The sequence below is a fragment of the Sus scrofa genome, chromosome 8, assembly GCF_000003025.6.
Source record: "Sus scrofa isolate TJ Tabasco breed Duroc chromosome 8, Sscrofa11.1, whole genome shotgun sequence".
NCBI lineage: Eukaryota > Metazoa > Chordata > Mammalia > Artiodactyla > Suidae > Sus > Sus scrofa.
In genome coordinates, this window is record NC_010450.4 from 78,469,289 (window position 1) to 78,486,125 (window position 16,837).

The 16,837-nt window shown below is 37.7% G+C and overlaps 1 protein-coding gene across 6 annotated transcripts in view; it reads left to right on the forward strand.

Moving 5' to 3' along the window:
- The window catches only part of LRBA (LPS responsive beige-like anchor protein), a 710,221-nt gene that overhangs the window by 499,202 nt on the left and 194,182 nt on the right, over positions 1-16,837 (forward strand). For all 6 annotated transcript variants that reach the window (XM_021100638.1, XM_021100636.1, XM_021100637.1 and 3 more), the window contains 2 exons: positions 5,357-5,472; positions 10,841-10,953. In XM_021100638.1, the coding sequence (XP_020956297.1) occupies positions 5,357-5,472; positions 10,841-10,953 (229 nt within the window). The remainder of the gene's footprint in view (positions 1-5,356; positions 5,473-10,840; positions 10,954-16,837) is intronic.

A 16,837-nucleotide genomic window follows, 5' to 3' on the forward strand; every position in this document is an offset into this window, starting at 1 on the left:
GTTAAATTCTGACCTACTACTGATGGCAAATGGTAGGAGAGGTAATCCTGCTATCACTCATCTACTTGTAGCTCTTGATCTGGAATATTCGCTCATAATTTATGAGTACTTAGAGTATAAGCATATACACATCAATACTAGTGATGAGTCATAACAATATATTGAATCAACCCAAAGGTTTTACCCAAGTGTCATTTTAGTTTTCTTTTCACTATGAGTTTTTCCCAAGCCCATCACTTGATTTGGGCGTTTTTTTTTTCCTACTTATGGGAACACTAACCAAGGCATTTAACGCATGTATAATCCGGGGTTATAGCTACCAGGAGGTCATCTTATTTTGTAGTTTGAAGCTCGGTGTCAAGTACATGAATAAGGCAGTTTAGGTTTCAGGGGGTAATTGGAGCAGTAAGAGGGCTTTTTTCTCCATTTATTTCTTGCTCTAGGGTCTGTGCCAGTCTCTTCCCTTCATATCCCCTTGCATTTAGAGAGCCTAGGCTTTGGAGCTTCTTTCTGTATCCACACATGCTGCTGCAGCTCTTCAAAGTGGTGCTTGGTGCTTTTGACAGCTTCTACACTCAGCAACTCCTCCTTCCATAATACTGGGAAGGATTGTGACTCAGGTTTCTGTATCCACCAGGACAATAGCACATCAGAATTTATGGGATGCAGCCAAAGTAGTGCTGTGGGGAAACTTTTATAGTTTTAAATATGTATATCTGAAATATAGAAAGCCCTAACACCAGTAAACTAAGCTTCCATCTTTATAAATTAGAAAAAGAAGAGCAAGCTAAATGGAAAGCAAGAAGGAAAAAATGAATAAAAAAACAAGAGTAGAAAAAACAATGAAGAAGATCAATTAAACAAAATCTGATTCTTTGAAGAGATCAATAAAATTGACATACTTTAACTGCCTAACTGTGAAGAAAGGGGATGACATAAATGACCAAAGTCAGAAATGAAAGAGGGACTTCTCTAATGACCATATAGCAATTAAAAGGATTAGAAGGAAATATCCTGAACAATTTTACAAATTAGACAATTGAAATGAGATTAACAAAATTGTAGAAAGACAGAATTATCAAAACTGACTCAAGAAGAAATTAAAATTTTGAATAGATCTATAACAGGTTCATTGAATTAATAATTTAAAAACTTTCCCACAAAGAAAAGTCAAGGCCCAGATGCCTCTACTGGTAAATCTTATCAAATAGTTAAATCAGAAAAGATACCAACACCTCACAAATTCATCCGGAAGAGAGAGGTAGAAGAAACACTTCCCAGTTCATTCTCTGAAGCCATCTTTACCCTAATACTAAGGCCAAGCAAAGACATCATAAGAAAAAACAAAATAAAAAGTAAAAACTATAGAATAATAATATCCCTAATGACCACATACACAGAAATCCTTTGCAAAATATTAGCAAACCAAATCCAGCAATATATAAAAAGGATTATAGAGTAGCCATGTGGGTTTTATCACAGGAATGCATACTGGTTTAAATCCAAAAATCAATTAATGCTGTGTACCGATTTAATAGAATACATGACAGAACACACACACACACACACACACACACACACACACAAAATCATCCAATAGACACCAATAAAAGCATTTGCCCAAATCAAACAGTCATGACTAGAAACCCTCAACTGACAAGAAATAGAAGGGAATTTCTACAAACAGATAAATAGCATCCCTTAAAAAAACCCCATAGTAGGGGTTCCTGTTGTGGTTCAGTGGTTTTAGAACCCAACAGAGTGTCCATGAGGATATGGGTTTGACTCCTGGTCTCAATCAGTGGGTCAAGGATCCGGCATTGCCATGAGCTGGGGCATAGGTCCCAGATACAGTTCGGATCTGGTGTGGCTGTGGTTGTGGCGTAGGCCAGCGGCTGCAGCTCCAATTCAGCCCGTAGCCTGGGAACCTCCATATGCTACAGGTGCGGCCCTAAAAAGAAAAAAAAAAAACGTAGCATATATTGTACTTAATGATGAAAGACTGAATGCTTCTCCCCTAAGGTCAAGAAGGATAGAATGTCTTCCATTCTCACCACTTCCATCAACACTGTACAGGGGATTTCAGCCTGTGTGATAAGAAAGGAAGAAAAGGAGGGAAAAATCAGAGCTGAGCCATCCAGATTAGAAAGGGAAATGCCTTTTTTCCTAGATGACAAAAGACATGTACAATTTTTGCAATGGAAACTATAAAACATGGCTATTAGAAATTAGAATAAGTATCAGTAAATGGAGACATTCCATATTCATGGATCAAAGATTCAGTATGATTAAAATGTCAATTCTCCCCAGAACTATAAATTTAACATAATCCCTACCAAAATTTAGGGCATTTTTTGGAGTTCCCACTGTGATACAGTGGGTTAAGAATCCAACTGCAGCTGCTCAGGTCTCTCCAGAGTTTCAGGTTCAATCCCTGGCCCAGAGCAGTGGGTTAAAGGATCTGGCATTGCTGCAGCTCTGCCATAGGTTACAGATGAGCCTGGAACTCATTCCCTGGCCTGGAGCTTCCATATGTGGCAGGTGTGGCCATAAAAAAAAAAAAAAAAAAAAAAAAAGGAAACTTTTTGAAGAAATTGAGAAGCTAAAACACAATGGATCTAGAACTGCCAAAACAATTTTGAAAAAGAAGAACAAATTTAGAGTACTTATACTATTGGGTTTAGAAACTTACTATAAAATCACAGTAATCAAAATGTGTGGTATTTATACAAGGATAGGCATATAAATTAATGAAACTACATTGAATATAAAGATATAAGTCCTTTCATTATGGTCAGTTGCTTTTTAACAAAGATTAAAACCATTTAGTGAAGAAAGGGTAATCTTTAAAAAAAAAAGGTACTGAAACAATTGGGTAATCATGTATAAGAAAATGAACTTCAACATTTAACACGTATTATTCATAAAAATTGACTCAAAGTGTGTCATAGAGTCGTATTTAAGATCTAGAACTAGGAGTTCCCGTCGTGGTGCAGTGGTTAACAAATCCCACTAGGAACCATGAGGTTGCGGGTTCGGTCCCTGCCCTTGCTCAGTGGGTTGACAATCCGGCGTTGCCGTGAGCTGTGCTGTAGGTTGCAGACGCGGCTTGGATCACATGTTACTGTGGCTCTGGCGTAGGCCGGTGGCTGCAGCTCTGATTCGACTCCTAGCCTGGGAACCTCCATATGCCGCGGGAGCGGCCCTAGAAATAGCAAAAAGACAAAAAAAAAAAAAAAAAAGATATAGAACTAAAAAAATGTCTCAAATAAAATACAGGATAAAAACTTCATCATCTTCAATTAGGCAAAGAGTTCTCAGATGTGAAACCCAAAGCATACTACATATAAGACCAAAAATGAGAAATTGGATTTAATCAAAATTTAAAACTTTTATGCTTCAAATACATCACTAAGCATATGAAAAGATAAGCCACAGAGTGAGAAAATATTTGTACAGCATGTATTTGATAAAGTACTTATATCTAGAATGTATAAAGAACTTTTACAACTCAGAAATAGGGTAGAAGCAACCCAATTAAAGAAGAAAGAAAAGATTTGAAGAGTAATTTCCTCAAAGAAAATATACACTTGGCTACTAAACACATGATAATGTTCAACAGTGTACATTAAAACTATAATAAGATACCATTTTATACTCACTCAAATGGCTACAATAAAAACTACATACAATACCAAGTATTGGCAAAGATGGGGAAGAATTAGAATATAATACATTGCTTATTGGAATATATAATGGAAAACAATTTGACAGTTTCTCAAAAAGTTAAATATAAGCTCAACATGCAGCCCAACAATTGCACTCCTAGGAATCTACCCAAAAGAAATGCAAACATATGTTCATCAAAGATATGTACATGTTCCTAGTAGCATTTTTCATACCAAAAAAAAAAAAAACTGGAATAATTTAAAAGTCTATCAACTGGTGAAAGGATTTTTAAAATATGGTATATTCTGTATTCATACAATGGAATACTATTCAACAATCAAAAGAAATGAATATATACTGCCACACTGATGAACCTCAGAAACATGGTTAGTGAAAGAAGCCTGATGTAAAAGATTACAAGATGTATGATTCCATTTATCTAAAATGTTCAGAAAAGGCAAGTTTATAAAGACTGAAAACAGATTGATAGTTGCCTAGAGCTGGGGATAGAAATAGGGTTTAACTCTAAATAGTTGCAGGGCAAGTTTTTGTTGGTATTAAAATGTTCTAAAATACATTGTGGTGATAATTGCACAATTCTAGAAATTTACTTTTTAAAAAATCATTGACTAGTACACTTACAAGTATAAATTGTATGTTATGTAAATTATACCTGTATAAATAAATCTTGAAAAAAATTAGTCACCTTGTCCTTAGTGTTAGGAAAAACTGTGATACAGCATTCTTCTCTGAGATTCTGGGCTCTGAGTGTAATCATTAATCCTGCCATTTATTTCTCATGGCTCAGTTGTATCCTTTGTTTTGTTTGTTTGTTTTGCTTTTTATGGCCACGCCCAGGGCATATGGAAATTCCCAGGCTAGGGGTCGAATCAGAGCTGTAGCTGCCAGCCTACACCACAGTCACAGCAACGCCAGATTCAAGCCATGTCTGAGACCTACAGCACAGCTCATGGCAACACCGGATCCTTAACCCACTGACTGAGGCCAGGAATTGAACCTGCAACCTCGTGGTTCCTAGTCAGATTCGTTTGCTGCGCCACAATGGGAACTCCGTATTCTTTGTTATTGACACTGAATTAATAAAACACAGATAACTTGGCTTCCTATAAGCTGTAGTAAAAAATAATAGTTTCCCTTAACTTTATCTCACCCCATGAATAGGCATCTAAAGAATTAGAATCCTCTTTCCCCTGTTAAAGCAATGAGCATGAAAACATAATGTTTCAATTTATAATGTACAAATATGTTGTCTTTAAGAAATAACTATTTTTAAAAGGGAGATAACTATTAAAATCAATAAAGTTGTGAATATAATTTTATATGTATTTTTCAGTTACTCTAATACCTTTTATATCTTGAAGGCAGTGAATTATTAATCATATTGTTAGTAATCAACATTTATGGAACCTAGATATAATGGCTTTGTAATGACAGGTTACCTTAATGAATAGAACATGGATAATAGACCTGAGGGTAGTTCAAATCATTTGTTTAATAACCATTAATTGTAGACTGAAACATCTCTAGTATTCATTAGTATAACATGAATAGAACTTCTCACAAAAATACAGGTGCCATTTTGAATGAGCACAGAATTCATGGTTTCTTATTGATATAATTAATCTTAAGTTTAAATTGATTATACATCAATTTTTTTTTCTTGCAGGCGTATCTCATTAGCTAGTCCACGTCAACTTTTTAAAGCTTCTAATATGACCCAGCGATGGCAACACAGAGAGATTTCAAATTTTGAGTACTTGATGTTTCTCAACACAATAGCAGGTAATTTCACATGTTGATTTATTTCAAAAGATAAATTATTAATTGTGGTATGATTATTTTGAGTACTGGTATAGATAGGTTATTTTTATTTTCATTATTACTTCATGAATACTTTATCAACAGTAATTTAGTAATACAGTTTAGTTTGTATATAACCAGTTGGTTACTTGAGAGAAATTTAAAACAGTATACACACTTTTTTCCCAAAAATATAAAATTTACAATGGTTTACTTAATATAGTAAGAATAGACTGATTGTGAAATAGCAGTAGAAAAACATTAAAAATTTTAAGAACCAATTAATAACATGATTGGTAATGTTTCATATAATGAAACAATTAAATAAATATAGGAAAAAGAAAACTGTGGTTAAGATATTCAGTAATGGAATATTTATATTATGACCCAAATAGGACAGTCTCAAGACTGAGTGGTCCTGTGTAGGGATGGGAATCATGTAGTATTACTGAAAATCATCCATGGAAACTTCACTTTGAAAGAAAAAATAGAAGCGTCATTACTTTTCACATGTGAAAACTAGGAGCTCCCGTCATGGCTCAGCGGTTAGCGCACCCAACTAGAATCCATGGGGACGTGGATTTGATCCCTGACCTCGCTCAGTGGGTTAAGGATCCGGCGTTGCTGTGAGCTGTGGTGTAGGTCGCAGACTTGGCTTGGATCTGGCGTTGCTGTGGCTGTGGCATAGGCCAGCGGATTCAGCTTCAATTGGACCCCTAGCCTGGGAACCTCCATGTGCTGCAAGAATGGCCCTAAAAAAACAAAACAAAAAAACTAGAATTAAGAGAACAGGGAATGTATTTATGAGACATTTGAGATTCAGTTCAACAAAGTGGCACAGTTTATATTTGAGTCACAAAGGAAATACTAAAAGAATAAAGCATGTGGTTTACTCTCAGAGAAGTTACTTTAAGTACAAATGTGAGCATTTATGTGATTCTAGAGCAAAGGGACACCTCTAGATTCAATAAAAAGGATTCAAAGTTCCGTAGCGGTTAAAAGGGCAGAGAGAGGAGAGTAGTTTATAGTTATTCACTCAGCTGGTGGGAGTAAAGAAAAAATCAGGAAAGAGTTGATGTTTGTGTAAGGATAGATATTTCTTTAAATAGCAGAGAAGGTGGTTGGGAGATTAGAAGTCAGTCCATATAGATGAAGGGATAAGCAAACATACAAAAAAATGAAGTATAGCCAGAAAACAATGGCTCTGTTGTGGGGGGGTACATAAAATATATATTTATAAAGATACAATGAAAAGGAAAACTGGAAAAGTAGTGTGGAAACATTGTGAAAGATTTTGTCATTTTGAGAAATTAGTCAATTCACAGGGAAATGAATGTTTTTGAACAAATAAGTGATATTAGAACTATATGAACACTTGGAAGCAGTATGAAGGATAAATTAGGGTGGAAGGAGTCTAGGCAGAGAGCACAAGTTCGGAAGCAATTACAAGTAAAAAGTAATGAGGGCCTGCATTAGAGAGGAGACGGTCGGAATTAAAACAAAGGACTAGATAACGTAAGAATTCACAGGGTACAAACCATTGCCATTGAGCTGACTGAATGTAGCTGTAAATGAGAAGTGTCAGGAAAGACTTCCAGGCTTCTGATCTAAATTGGAGAAAACAGTGGCACCCATTAAAGAAAAAGGAGACAGAAAAAAAAGCTGATCTAAGGAAAGATGATGATATTACTGTGCTAGCAAGACATTCAAGATAAGATATCAAAACGAATTGTTGGGAGTATAGGTAAAAGAGGATATTTGGGACATAGAGAAGGATGTTGGGTGTCGGCCTAGAGAGAGGGTTGCGATTCTCAAGCCAGGTGATAGTTAAGGTCTGATGTGGTTTGGGGAATGCGCTTGAGCCTGACGAGGAGGGAAAGTTATTAAAGGAGAGAAGACAATGCTTGATCCTAGAGTGTACAGACTTAGTAGGAGGGGAATGAAAGTGAAGCCAATGTCCTGAGATGTGAGGGGAAAGGGAGAGAGAAAGGCCTTGGCTCCTGGATCAAACGTGATGGAGAGTCAAGGGAGACTAAAGAATGAATCCAGGCATCTCAGGACTCACTGGTGACTTTTATAGGGGTTCATTTTCAAAAGAGGCAGAAAAAGTTTGGCAAAGGACTAAATGATTGGAGAGTATATGAGAGTATTAAATGCGGATCACAGTTTTCTTGTGTTAACAGGAAAGACAGGATGAGTTCAGGCAGAGAAGTGAAAGCATGAAAGGGGAAGAGAGCAGAAAATGACAATTCAGGTTGTAGAGGAGACCTGTTCATGCACTCAGGTGGAAGAATTACCACTTAGAATAAGGATGCGGTTGGAGAAGTGGGAGAGAGAATGAAGAATTGGAAGTTCAGGATTCACACTAAAACATGTAAAATTTGTCCATTAGGAAGGTACTTACCTCAGAGTCCAGTTGAGGGAGAAGAATAAACTAAGCTTGAACAGTTAGTTACGTGGACTTGAGTACGGATTATGTAACTAGTGACTGAAAAGAGTTTTGAATGGTAGTGAGAGATAGGAAACTTATATAACAACTTTAAGTGGATGTGTTTTGCATGTGGTAAATAAGTTAACACGTAGATTGAATGCAGAGTAATAATTATGAACAGCATTTATGAAATGGTCTATTTTCAGATAGCTTCTAGTGTGTCTACAGTGTCTTTTAAATATGTCGTCTGCATATGCTTTTTAAAGAATAGAATCAATAATTTGTGGGAAGTGGTTTTTATCTACACTAGAGGCTGGGATAGAGTCTCATATTATTTACCGTTTTTATAACAGTACTATCTGTGAACACAGTTTATCATGATATCACATCACATTTCCCAAAAAACAGTTAGTAGGCTTTCAAAACTGTACATTGGGAGTTCCCGTCATGGCTCAGGGGAAGTGAATCTGACTAGTATCCCTGAGGACGCAGGTTCGATCCCTGGCCTTGCTCAGTGGGTTAAGGATCCGGTGTTGCCGTGAGCTGTGGTGTAGGTTGCAGACGTGGCTCAGAACTGGTGTTGCTGTGGCTGTGGTGTAGGCCAGCAGCTACAGCTCCAATTTGACCCCTAGCCTGGGAACTTCCTTATGCTGCGGGTGCAGCCCTTAAAAAAAGAAAGAAAAAAAAAAAAAAAAAAGACTTTTTTAAAAAAAAAAAAAAAAAACCAAAAAACTGTGCATTGAATTTAACTTAATAAAAGTCTGTTCGCAATGAACAGGTCACATACTTTTTTTTGTAGGTACAATAAACATGATTGTTTAAGCAGATAGGATAAGATGAGGATTTTACTGCTTACTAACATCTCAGAAGGAGAGAAAAATGGGAGAGACAGCAAAATAGATGGCTTTTTGCTGTTAAGTTTGGTTTATATCTTTCTGGGAGAAATTAAAATTGACAGAAATATGTAGTGACATAATTACCTCTGAATTAAAACTATTTTAGTTCTTCATGTTTTGTAAGGCTGTTTCCAGGTCAAAGAAGAACTGTGATACTCTCATAGGGCCCAAGCCCATGATGAATGGACTGAAATAAAATGTTTAAAACATCAAATATGGGTGGCTTACCGAGAGTCTATATGGAGAACTACTGTAATAATTCAGCTGTATATTGATAATACATCCGTATATATTTGAGAAAGGGAAAAGGATGGGGAATGCACTATAAGAAAGGAATTCAAACAGTGTTAATATGCTTGTCTCCCTTGTATTTTAGCCATAAAAGTCTGTTCACATTAAATCTAACTAAAAATAGGTTATAGACTAGTAAAATGGTGGAGGCAAACGCCACCTTTTTGTGACTTCAGAAACAATGATATCATCCACTGTGCTGACTCCCTAAAGTGATGACATCCAGAAAAACCAGTGTTTCTACGTAGCTGGGCTACATCATCCTTTGGGTCATTGAATGTCACTAGTACAGAAGAAGTGTGGAAGAGTTTGTGAAGGTGTCTAGGAGTGGGGTAGGCAGCATTGACGATGCTGTGCATTATATTGAGAGCGCAGAATTTGAAAGCTCAAATCTCAGAGTTATTTAGAACTATGTCATCTGATTTTTGCTTTTTAGGGCCACACCCACAGCATATGAAGTTCCCATGCAAGAGGTTCAAATAAGAGCTATAGCTGCCGGCCTACATCACAGCCACAGCAACAGCCACATCCGAGCTGCGTCTGTGACCTACACCACAGCTCACGGCAAGGCTGGATCCTTAACCCACTGAGTGAGGTCAGGGATGGAACCCTCATCCTCATGGATGCTAGTCGGGTTCATTACCATTGAGCCATGACTGGAACTCACAACCTCATCGTTTTACAGATGACCAATGAATGCCTTTAGGGGTTAAGTCAGTTGAACTTTGTTGACTAATTGGTTGGTTAATTGGTGATTAATGGTTTTGAAAAACTATGAGATTACAAAGTGTTTAGTAAATGCTTAGCAAAGAATATTTTATTTTGTGTAGACTTCAAACTAATAAATAGTTGAATAATTTATAAGAACATTAATGTGAGATATTTTGTTTGTTTGTTTGTTTTGTCTTTTTGCCATTTCTTGGGCCGCTCCCGCGGCATATGGAGGTTCCCAGGCTAGGGGTCGAATCGGACCTGTAGCTGTCGGCCTACGCCAGAGCCACAGCAGCTCGGGATCCGAGCCACGTCTTTGACCTACGCCACAGCTCAAGGGCAACGCCGGATCATTAACCCACTGAGCAAGGGCAGGGATCAAACCCCCAACCTCATGGTTCCTAGTCGGATTCGTTAACCACTGCGCCACAACGGGAACTCCAAGAACATTAATGTGAGCAGAGAGTATCTAGGATTGAATATATTAGGACTATAACTAGTTGCATGATTCGGGGCACATTACCCAAACATTTGTGCCTAAAGTTCTTCTTCTAATTTTTTTTTTTTTTTTTTTGTCTTTTGTCTTTTTAGGCCCACACCCACGGCATGTGGAGGTTCCCAGGATAGGAGTCTAATCGAAGCTGTAGCTGCCAGCCTATGCCAGAGCCACAGCAATGCCAGATCCAAGCCCTGTCTGCAACCTACACCACAGCTCACAGCAATGCTGTATCCTTAACCCGCTGAGCTAGGCCAGGGATCGAACCTGCAACCTCGTGGTTCTTAATCAGATTTGTTTCTGTTGCACCACAATGGGAACTCCTCAAATTCTTTTTATATATAAGATGGGGGTGATAATAACTTTGGAGGGTTATTGTGAGAATTCAGTGAGGTAATGAATGGATAGCACTGGGAACAATGACTGGCACTCAAAAATTGTTATTTTTAGTAAGGTATATTTCTGAATGTTTATCATTTCATTTTATTAGTCTAAATTAAGAATGACTTTTTTCCCCTCTCCCAGGACGGAGTTACAATGACTTAAATCAGTATCCAGTGTTTCCCTGGGTGATTACTAATTATGAATCAGAAGAACTGGATCTTACTTTGCCAAGTAACTTCAGAGATTTGTCCAAGGTAATTTCTTAGTAATCATCTGAAATATTATTTTGCATGTAAGAATCATTTTTAGTTATCTTAATTTTCACATCAGTTTTAAAAAATGGTCTAAATATACCTTTAGTATGTTTAATTTTTTTCATTATTCTGACATTTAAAACTGAAAAAAAAAATTTTTTTCTGCTGCTTTTTAGCACCACACCCATGGCACATGGAAATTCCAGGCTAGGGGTCAAATTGGAGCTACAGCTGCTGGCCTACACCACAGCCACAGCAATGCCAGATCCTAGCCATGTCTGTGACCTTCACCGCAGCTCACGGCAATGCCGAATCCTTAACCCACTGATCGAGGACAGGGATTGAACCCACATGCTCATGGATACTAGTTGGGTTCTTAATCTGCTGAGCCAGAACTTTTTAAGGTATAATCATAAAACCATTAGCAAACTTAAAACATAAACAGTAATTTCTTAATATCATCCAGTAGCAAATAGGTATTATCACATTTCCAATTGAATTACAACTTTTATAATTCTATTTAGTTTGTTTATTCCCATCAAGATCGAAACAGGAGGAGTTCCCGTCATGGCGCAGTCGTTAATGAATCTGATTAGGAACTATGAGCTTGCGGGTTCAATCCCTGTCCTTGCTCAGTGGGTTAACGATCCGGCGTTGCCGTGAGCTGTGGTGTAGGTTGCAGACATGGCTCGGAGCTCGGATCCCTCGTTGCCATGGCTGTGGTGTAGGCCGGCGGCTGCAGCTCCGATTGGACCCCTAGCCTGGGAACCTCCATATGCCGCAGGAGCAGCCCAAGAAATGGCAAAAAGACAAAAAAAAAAAAAAAAAAAATCGAAACAGGAAACCACACATTGCCATTGTGACTGAGACATCTCTTAAGTCTCTTTTTATTCTGTAGGTTTCTCTTCCATCTTTTACTTTTTTTCCCTAATTTTCTGGTTGAAGAAACACATTGTCTTATATATTTTCTCACAGAGTGGATTTGCTTATTGCATCTCTGTTCTATAGTCTAACAGGTTCCTCTGCCTTCCATATTTCGTATGAATTGGTAGTGGGTTCCAGAGTCTCATAGAATTCAGATTAGATATTTTTGGTAAGACTGCTTTGTAGGAAGTTTTTGCCTTCTTCTGTCAAAGGAAACATAATATCTAATTTTTTTTCCCTTTGTCATATTAGCAGCCATTGATAGTTAATGCCTGGATTCATTAGTTTAGTTAGGTATTGCAAAATCATGATATTTAAATTCTGTCACTTTTATTTCATTTTTTTTCTTGGGAATCATTCTCTGAGATACTTCCTTTCGTCTACTATTGCGTTTTCCAATGGTATATAACATTGCAGAGACACAATACATACTTAATTCTTTTTATATACCAGTTTATAAAAGAGTGTATTGGTTCCTGCCACCTTCCCATGGAAACTTAACTAGTGATATATATGTATTTTATGAACTCACAGGCTTAGGTGTTTTTGATGTTTCAATCCACTGCAGTTATTATTTTTATTGATGATCACTTGTTCCTGCTTTGACCATGGGGAGCTTCTTCAAGCTGCCCTGAGTCATTTTGTTACTATCTTAGTAGTCTTTGAAAAATTCCATGCTCTTGGATGTAACAAGATGCTCTAGTCTTAACCCTCATATTTTCTGGCCCCGTTTTAGAATCACTTATTTAATTAAGGAATCCTAGTGGGAGTCCTTTTAAAGGGAAATAGTACCTGAGAACCAGAGTGTAGTTATTGCTACCAGATTTGTCATTATTTCTAGGCCCTTTTAGAAAGACCTAGGGGAGTTCCCGTCGTGGCGCAGTGGTTAACGAATCCGACTAGGAACCATGAGGTTGGGGTTCGGTCCCTGCCCTTGCTCAGTGGGTTAACAACCATCCGGCGTTGCCATGAGCTGTGGTGTAGGTTGCAGACATGGCTCAGATCCCGCGTTGCTGTGGCTCTGGCATAGGCTGGTGGCTACAGCTCCGATTGGACCCCTAGCCTGGGAACCTCCACATGCCGAGGGAGCTGCCCAAGAAATGGCAAAAAGACCAAAAAAAAAAAAAAAAAAAAAGAAAGACTTAGGAAAAAATTTAAGAAATATATCATGAATTGAAACTTATTCTTCCAGTTTAAATTTAGAATCATATTTCCTTTAATGTGCAGAGAGTACTGAGTTCATGCTCTCATCTGTTCAGAGGGGTAGGAGGTCCAGTCTTTTTCCTGAGGCTCTTTCCTTAGGAATTTAGCAATACCTGAAGAGCGTTCATACGTTCCACAGATCTAACTTGGACTTTATTTGTAGCTTTTTCCCTGCCTGTATCCTGAGCCGTCGTTGCTCCCTAAGTCACCCTGAAGTTCTCAGACATTAGACTTCTTGCTCTTATTGCCGACTACTTCTGAAAACATGCATAGTCCTTTGCCTTAGCTCTTCCAAATCCATTTAAGCCATAGTGAAGTATTTAAATAGAGCTCTACTGAGTACCCGGTCACAGCAGAAGTGATTTACAGTCTCAGTCTGAGGATCACTGCCTACTTTCTGCAGGCCCCCACATGGCAAGTACCACTGTCCTCCACATGGAATCTAAGGATTTCCCCTTTTTTGATGTCAGAGGGAGAGTGTTCCCTTCTTTACTTATCCCAGGGTGCCCCCCCTTGCCCTGGCTTGGTTAACACCAGGAATGTTCTGTAGTAACTCTTAACCTGTAGCCACAGGATGCCATCTGCTTCTTCTTCACACAGCCCAACTGCTGTCGTCATCAGTGATGTCAACACAAAGGTGACATTTTCATCATGACCAACAGTGGTGTTTAGGCACTGGCCATTGCCCCTTTGGTGACCACCTCTTCTGTCTCTGCCCACATCTCTACTCCAGTCATCTGATCCGATAATGCTTCCTGTTCTCTTTCACCTCTTGGGCCTTTGCTGCTGCTCTTCCCTTCATCTAAAATTTTATACTTCCATGGTACTCTCTGTACATTTCTATTAAAATACACTGCATCTAAAATTTTATACTTCCAGGATACTCTCGGCATACTTCTATTGTAATATACCACATCATTTATTATAATTTTACATTTTCTTCTCTGTTCCTATTAAGGGAAATCATTGCTTAGAGAGATTTAGTCTTGTTGATCTCTGTATTTCTGGTGCCTGGCATAGTGCTTAGAACTGAGAAATTGTACAAGTTTGTATTACCTCCTTTTTTACTTTTAAAAGAGAGTTTTCAGTTTCAAAAGAAAGACTTATTTGCAGATGACGTATCTGATAAAGGATTAATACCTAGAATATACAGAGAACTCTATGTGGAATACTGTTTGGCCTTGAAGAGGAACCCCTGACAATGCTGTGGTGTGGTTGAACCTTGAAGACATTATGCTAAATGAAAAGCTATTCATAAAAGAACAAACACTGTGTAATTGCACTCTTATGAAGTATTTAGGGTGGTCAAATTCATAGACAGAAAGTAGAATAAAGGTTGCCAGGGACTGGGTGGTTCAGAGCTGAAGGAATGGAGACTTACTTAATGGATATAGAGTCTCAGTTTTGCAAGATGAAGCAAGTTCTGGTTTGTCCAACAAACTGCACATAATGCCACAGAAATGTATACTTAAAAGTGGTTAAAAAGGTAAACGTTATATATATTTTTCCACAGTTAAAGAAAAAAAAACTGGGTTGCTACAGAGGTGTGGGTTCGATCCCTATCCCGGCCCAGTTGGTTAAAGGATCCATAGTTGCCACAGCTGTGGCTTGGATTCAGTTACTGCTCCAGGAACTTCCATATGCTGCAGGTGTGGCCATAAAAACAAACAAAACAAAAAAGTGGCCAGTGAGAAGGGGGAAAGATAATTAGCAAACTAGGCACAAAATAGAGCTTTGAAAAAGTACGGTCATGTTTCTGCTTTTGCTTCCCTTTGATCACCTTGAGATCATGCCCCAAGCATGCCCTGGTTAACTAGCTAGAGGGCCAAGCCTGACGCGTGGAGGATAGCTGAGCTGTGTGAGCAAGGCGAGCCCATGGGAGCCCGCCCTCAGCTCCCCACAAACATGTGAGCACGCACAGCCAAAGGCAGCCAGATGTGGGCCCCATCATCAGAATTTCCCAGACAACCCATCCACTATGAGGAATAATAAATAGTTTTTTTGGATTTTGTTTTTTAAAAAAAAAAAGAAAAAGGAAAGCCTTACTTACACTTAGGTATCATATTTGTTCTAAGACCCTGTAGTAGTTCACTGGAATCTATAGAATTAGAGTCTCTAGTCTAACGAATGAGGACTGTATTAGTTTGACTTGTGTAGTGAGCCATGCCGCAGGTCAATGGTAAAAACTGGACAGCTCTTTAATTCTCAGACTGTTAGATCCTGTTCCTTTTCCATTATTTGCATTTCATGGACATAAAAGTAAAACCTCATTTTTCTTTTACTTGTTAAAACATAAAATTTGATTCACAAAATAAATTACATTTAAACAAATAACCTTTCTAGAGATCTAAAAGAATTGCCTTTTTTTCTTTTTTCTTTTTTTAAGCTGAGTCCTTCAGTTTGGACTTCTTTTTAAATAAGCACATAGCTTATGAAGATTTTTCGTGCTTTTGAGGACTTTCTGGAGGATCTTTACAATGCAGTGGGTAGTTAGATGGGCTGTGGACAGGGTGCATGTTCTCATCTTGCTGGAACGGTTACTAATGATGATAAATGGGAGACGATTTGGATTTTTCTGCCAAGGCTATATTTTTCTCTTCTGCCAGCATTGTACCTGAACAAGAGTTCCTGTGACCCTGTTACCTCCTTCTATCACTTCCTCGCCAGCTACCTCCCTTCTCTGACCTTCATGTTTGTTCTCTGTCCTCCTAAAAATCTCACATGACCAGAAGAAAGCTTCTGAAACAATTGTTTTAAAGTGAGCCCTGTTATTTTTTCATTATGAGAATCCGATGAGATAATATTAAGCAAAATTCTATTGTTATTTGCCAGCTAAACAGAATCCTTTATTAAAATTGAACTTTATTTCTTATGTTGCAGCTGTATCTAGGGAACTTACCAAATACTTGTGTCGAGTGTGTAAAATCCATTTTAACTAATGTCTTTATAACTTATCTTCTGTATGTGATAAATAAGGTTATTTTTATGCCCTACAGACAACTAGTAGTAATTTTGCCTTTTTTATTTTGTTTGATTAAAAGTAAAAGGGGGGAGTGTGTTTTAAAACCAAAGCCAAAGAATTGTTTTCCTTATTCTCTATCCATATATGTCCAATCTAAAAAATACCATTTTTGTGATTTAGTGCCTTTAATTGTAGTAGTATCCATTTTTATATCATGAGATATTTTGAAAAAATTGTATTTTGGGCTGAGGAAGGAATAAAGAGCACTTTCAATAAGATCTGAAAGGCACACAATTAAATAGCCAACAGTGGTGTAAATAGCAGAGCTGGGAAGAAGCGCTCACACTCCCCAACAAAACTTGCAACTAATGTCTTCTTTCCTATAAAGCAGCAGTGGTTCAAATGACACAAGCCATCCAAGTTCATGAAAGTGGAATTCTACTAGTACTAATTGCTTTCATTAAAGATTGATGAAAAAAAGTGAGTTTGGAATTAACTACATTATTTTAAGTAAAATAATCAGGCATATCATATATCTCAAAATTGTAATTGGCATGTGTAAAACTGTTTACTTTATGAAGTATTCCATTCCTGTTGGTACTTAAAGTGTGCCATAATGTTTACAGCGTGATTCTGTTTTCAAATATCCGTATACACTGATATTTTCAGGAACGCATCACATACATAAAATGAGCTGTCTCTGTATGAAAAATGATTATAATAGAATTATATTGAGATTTGTCCCCTAGCAAACGTTTAGCAAACATTACTATTTGTTTAAATGAACTTGCGAAA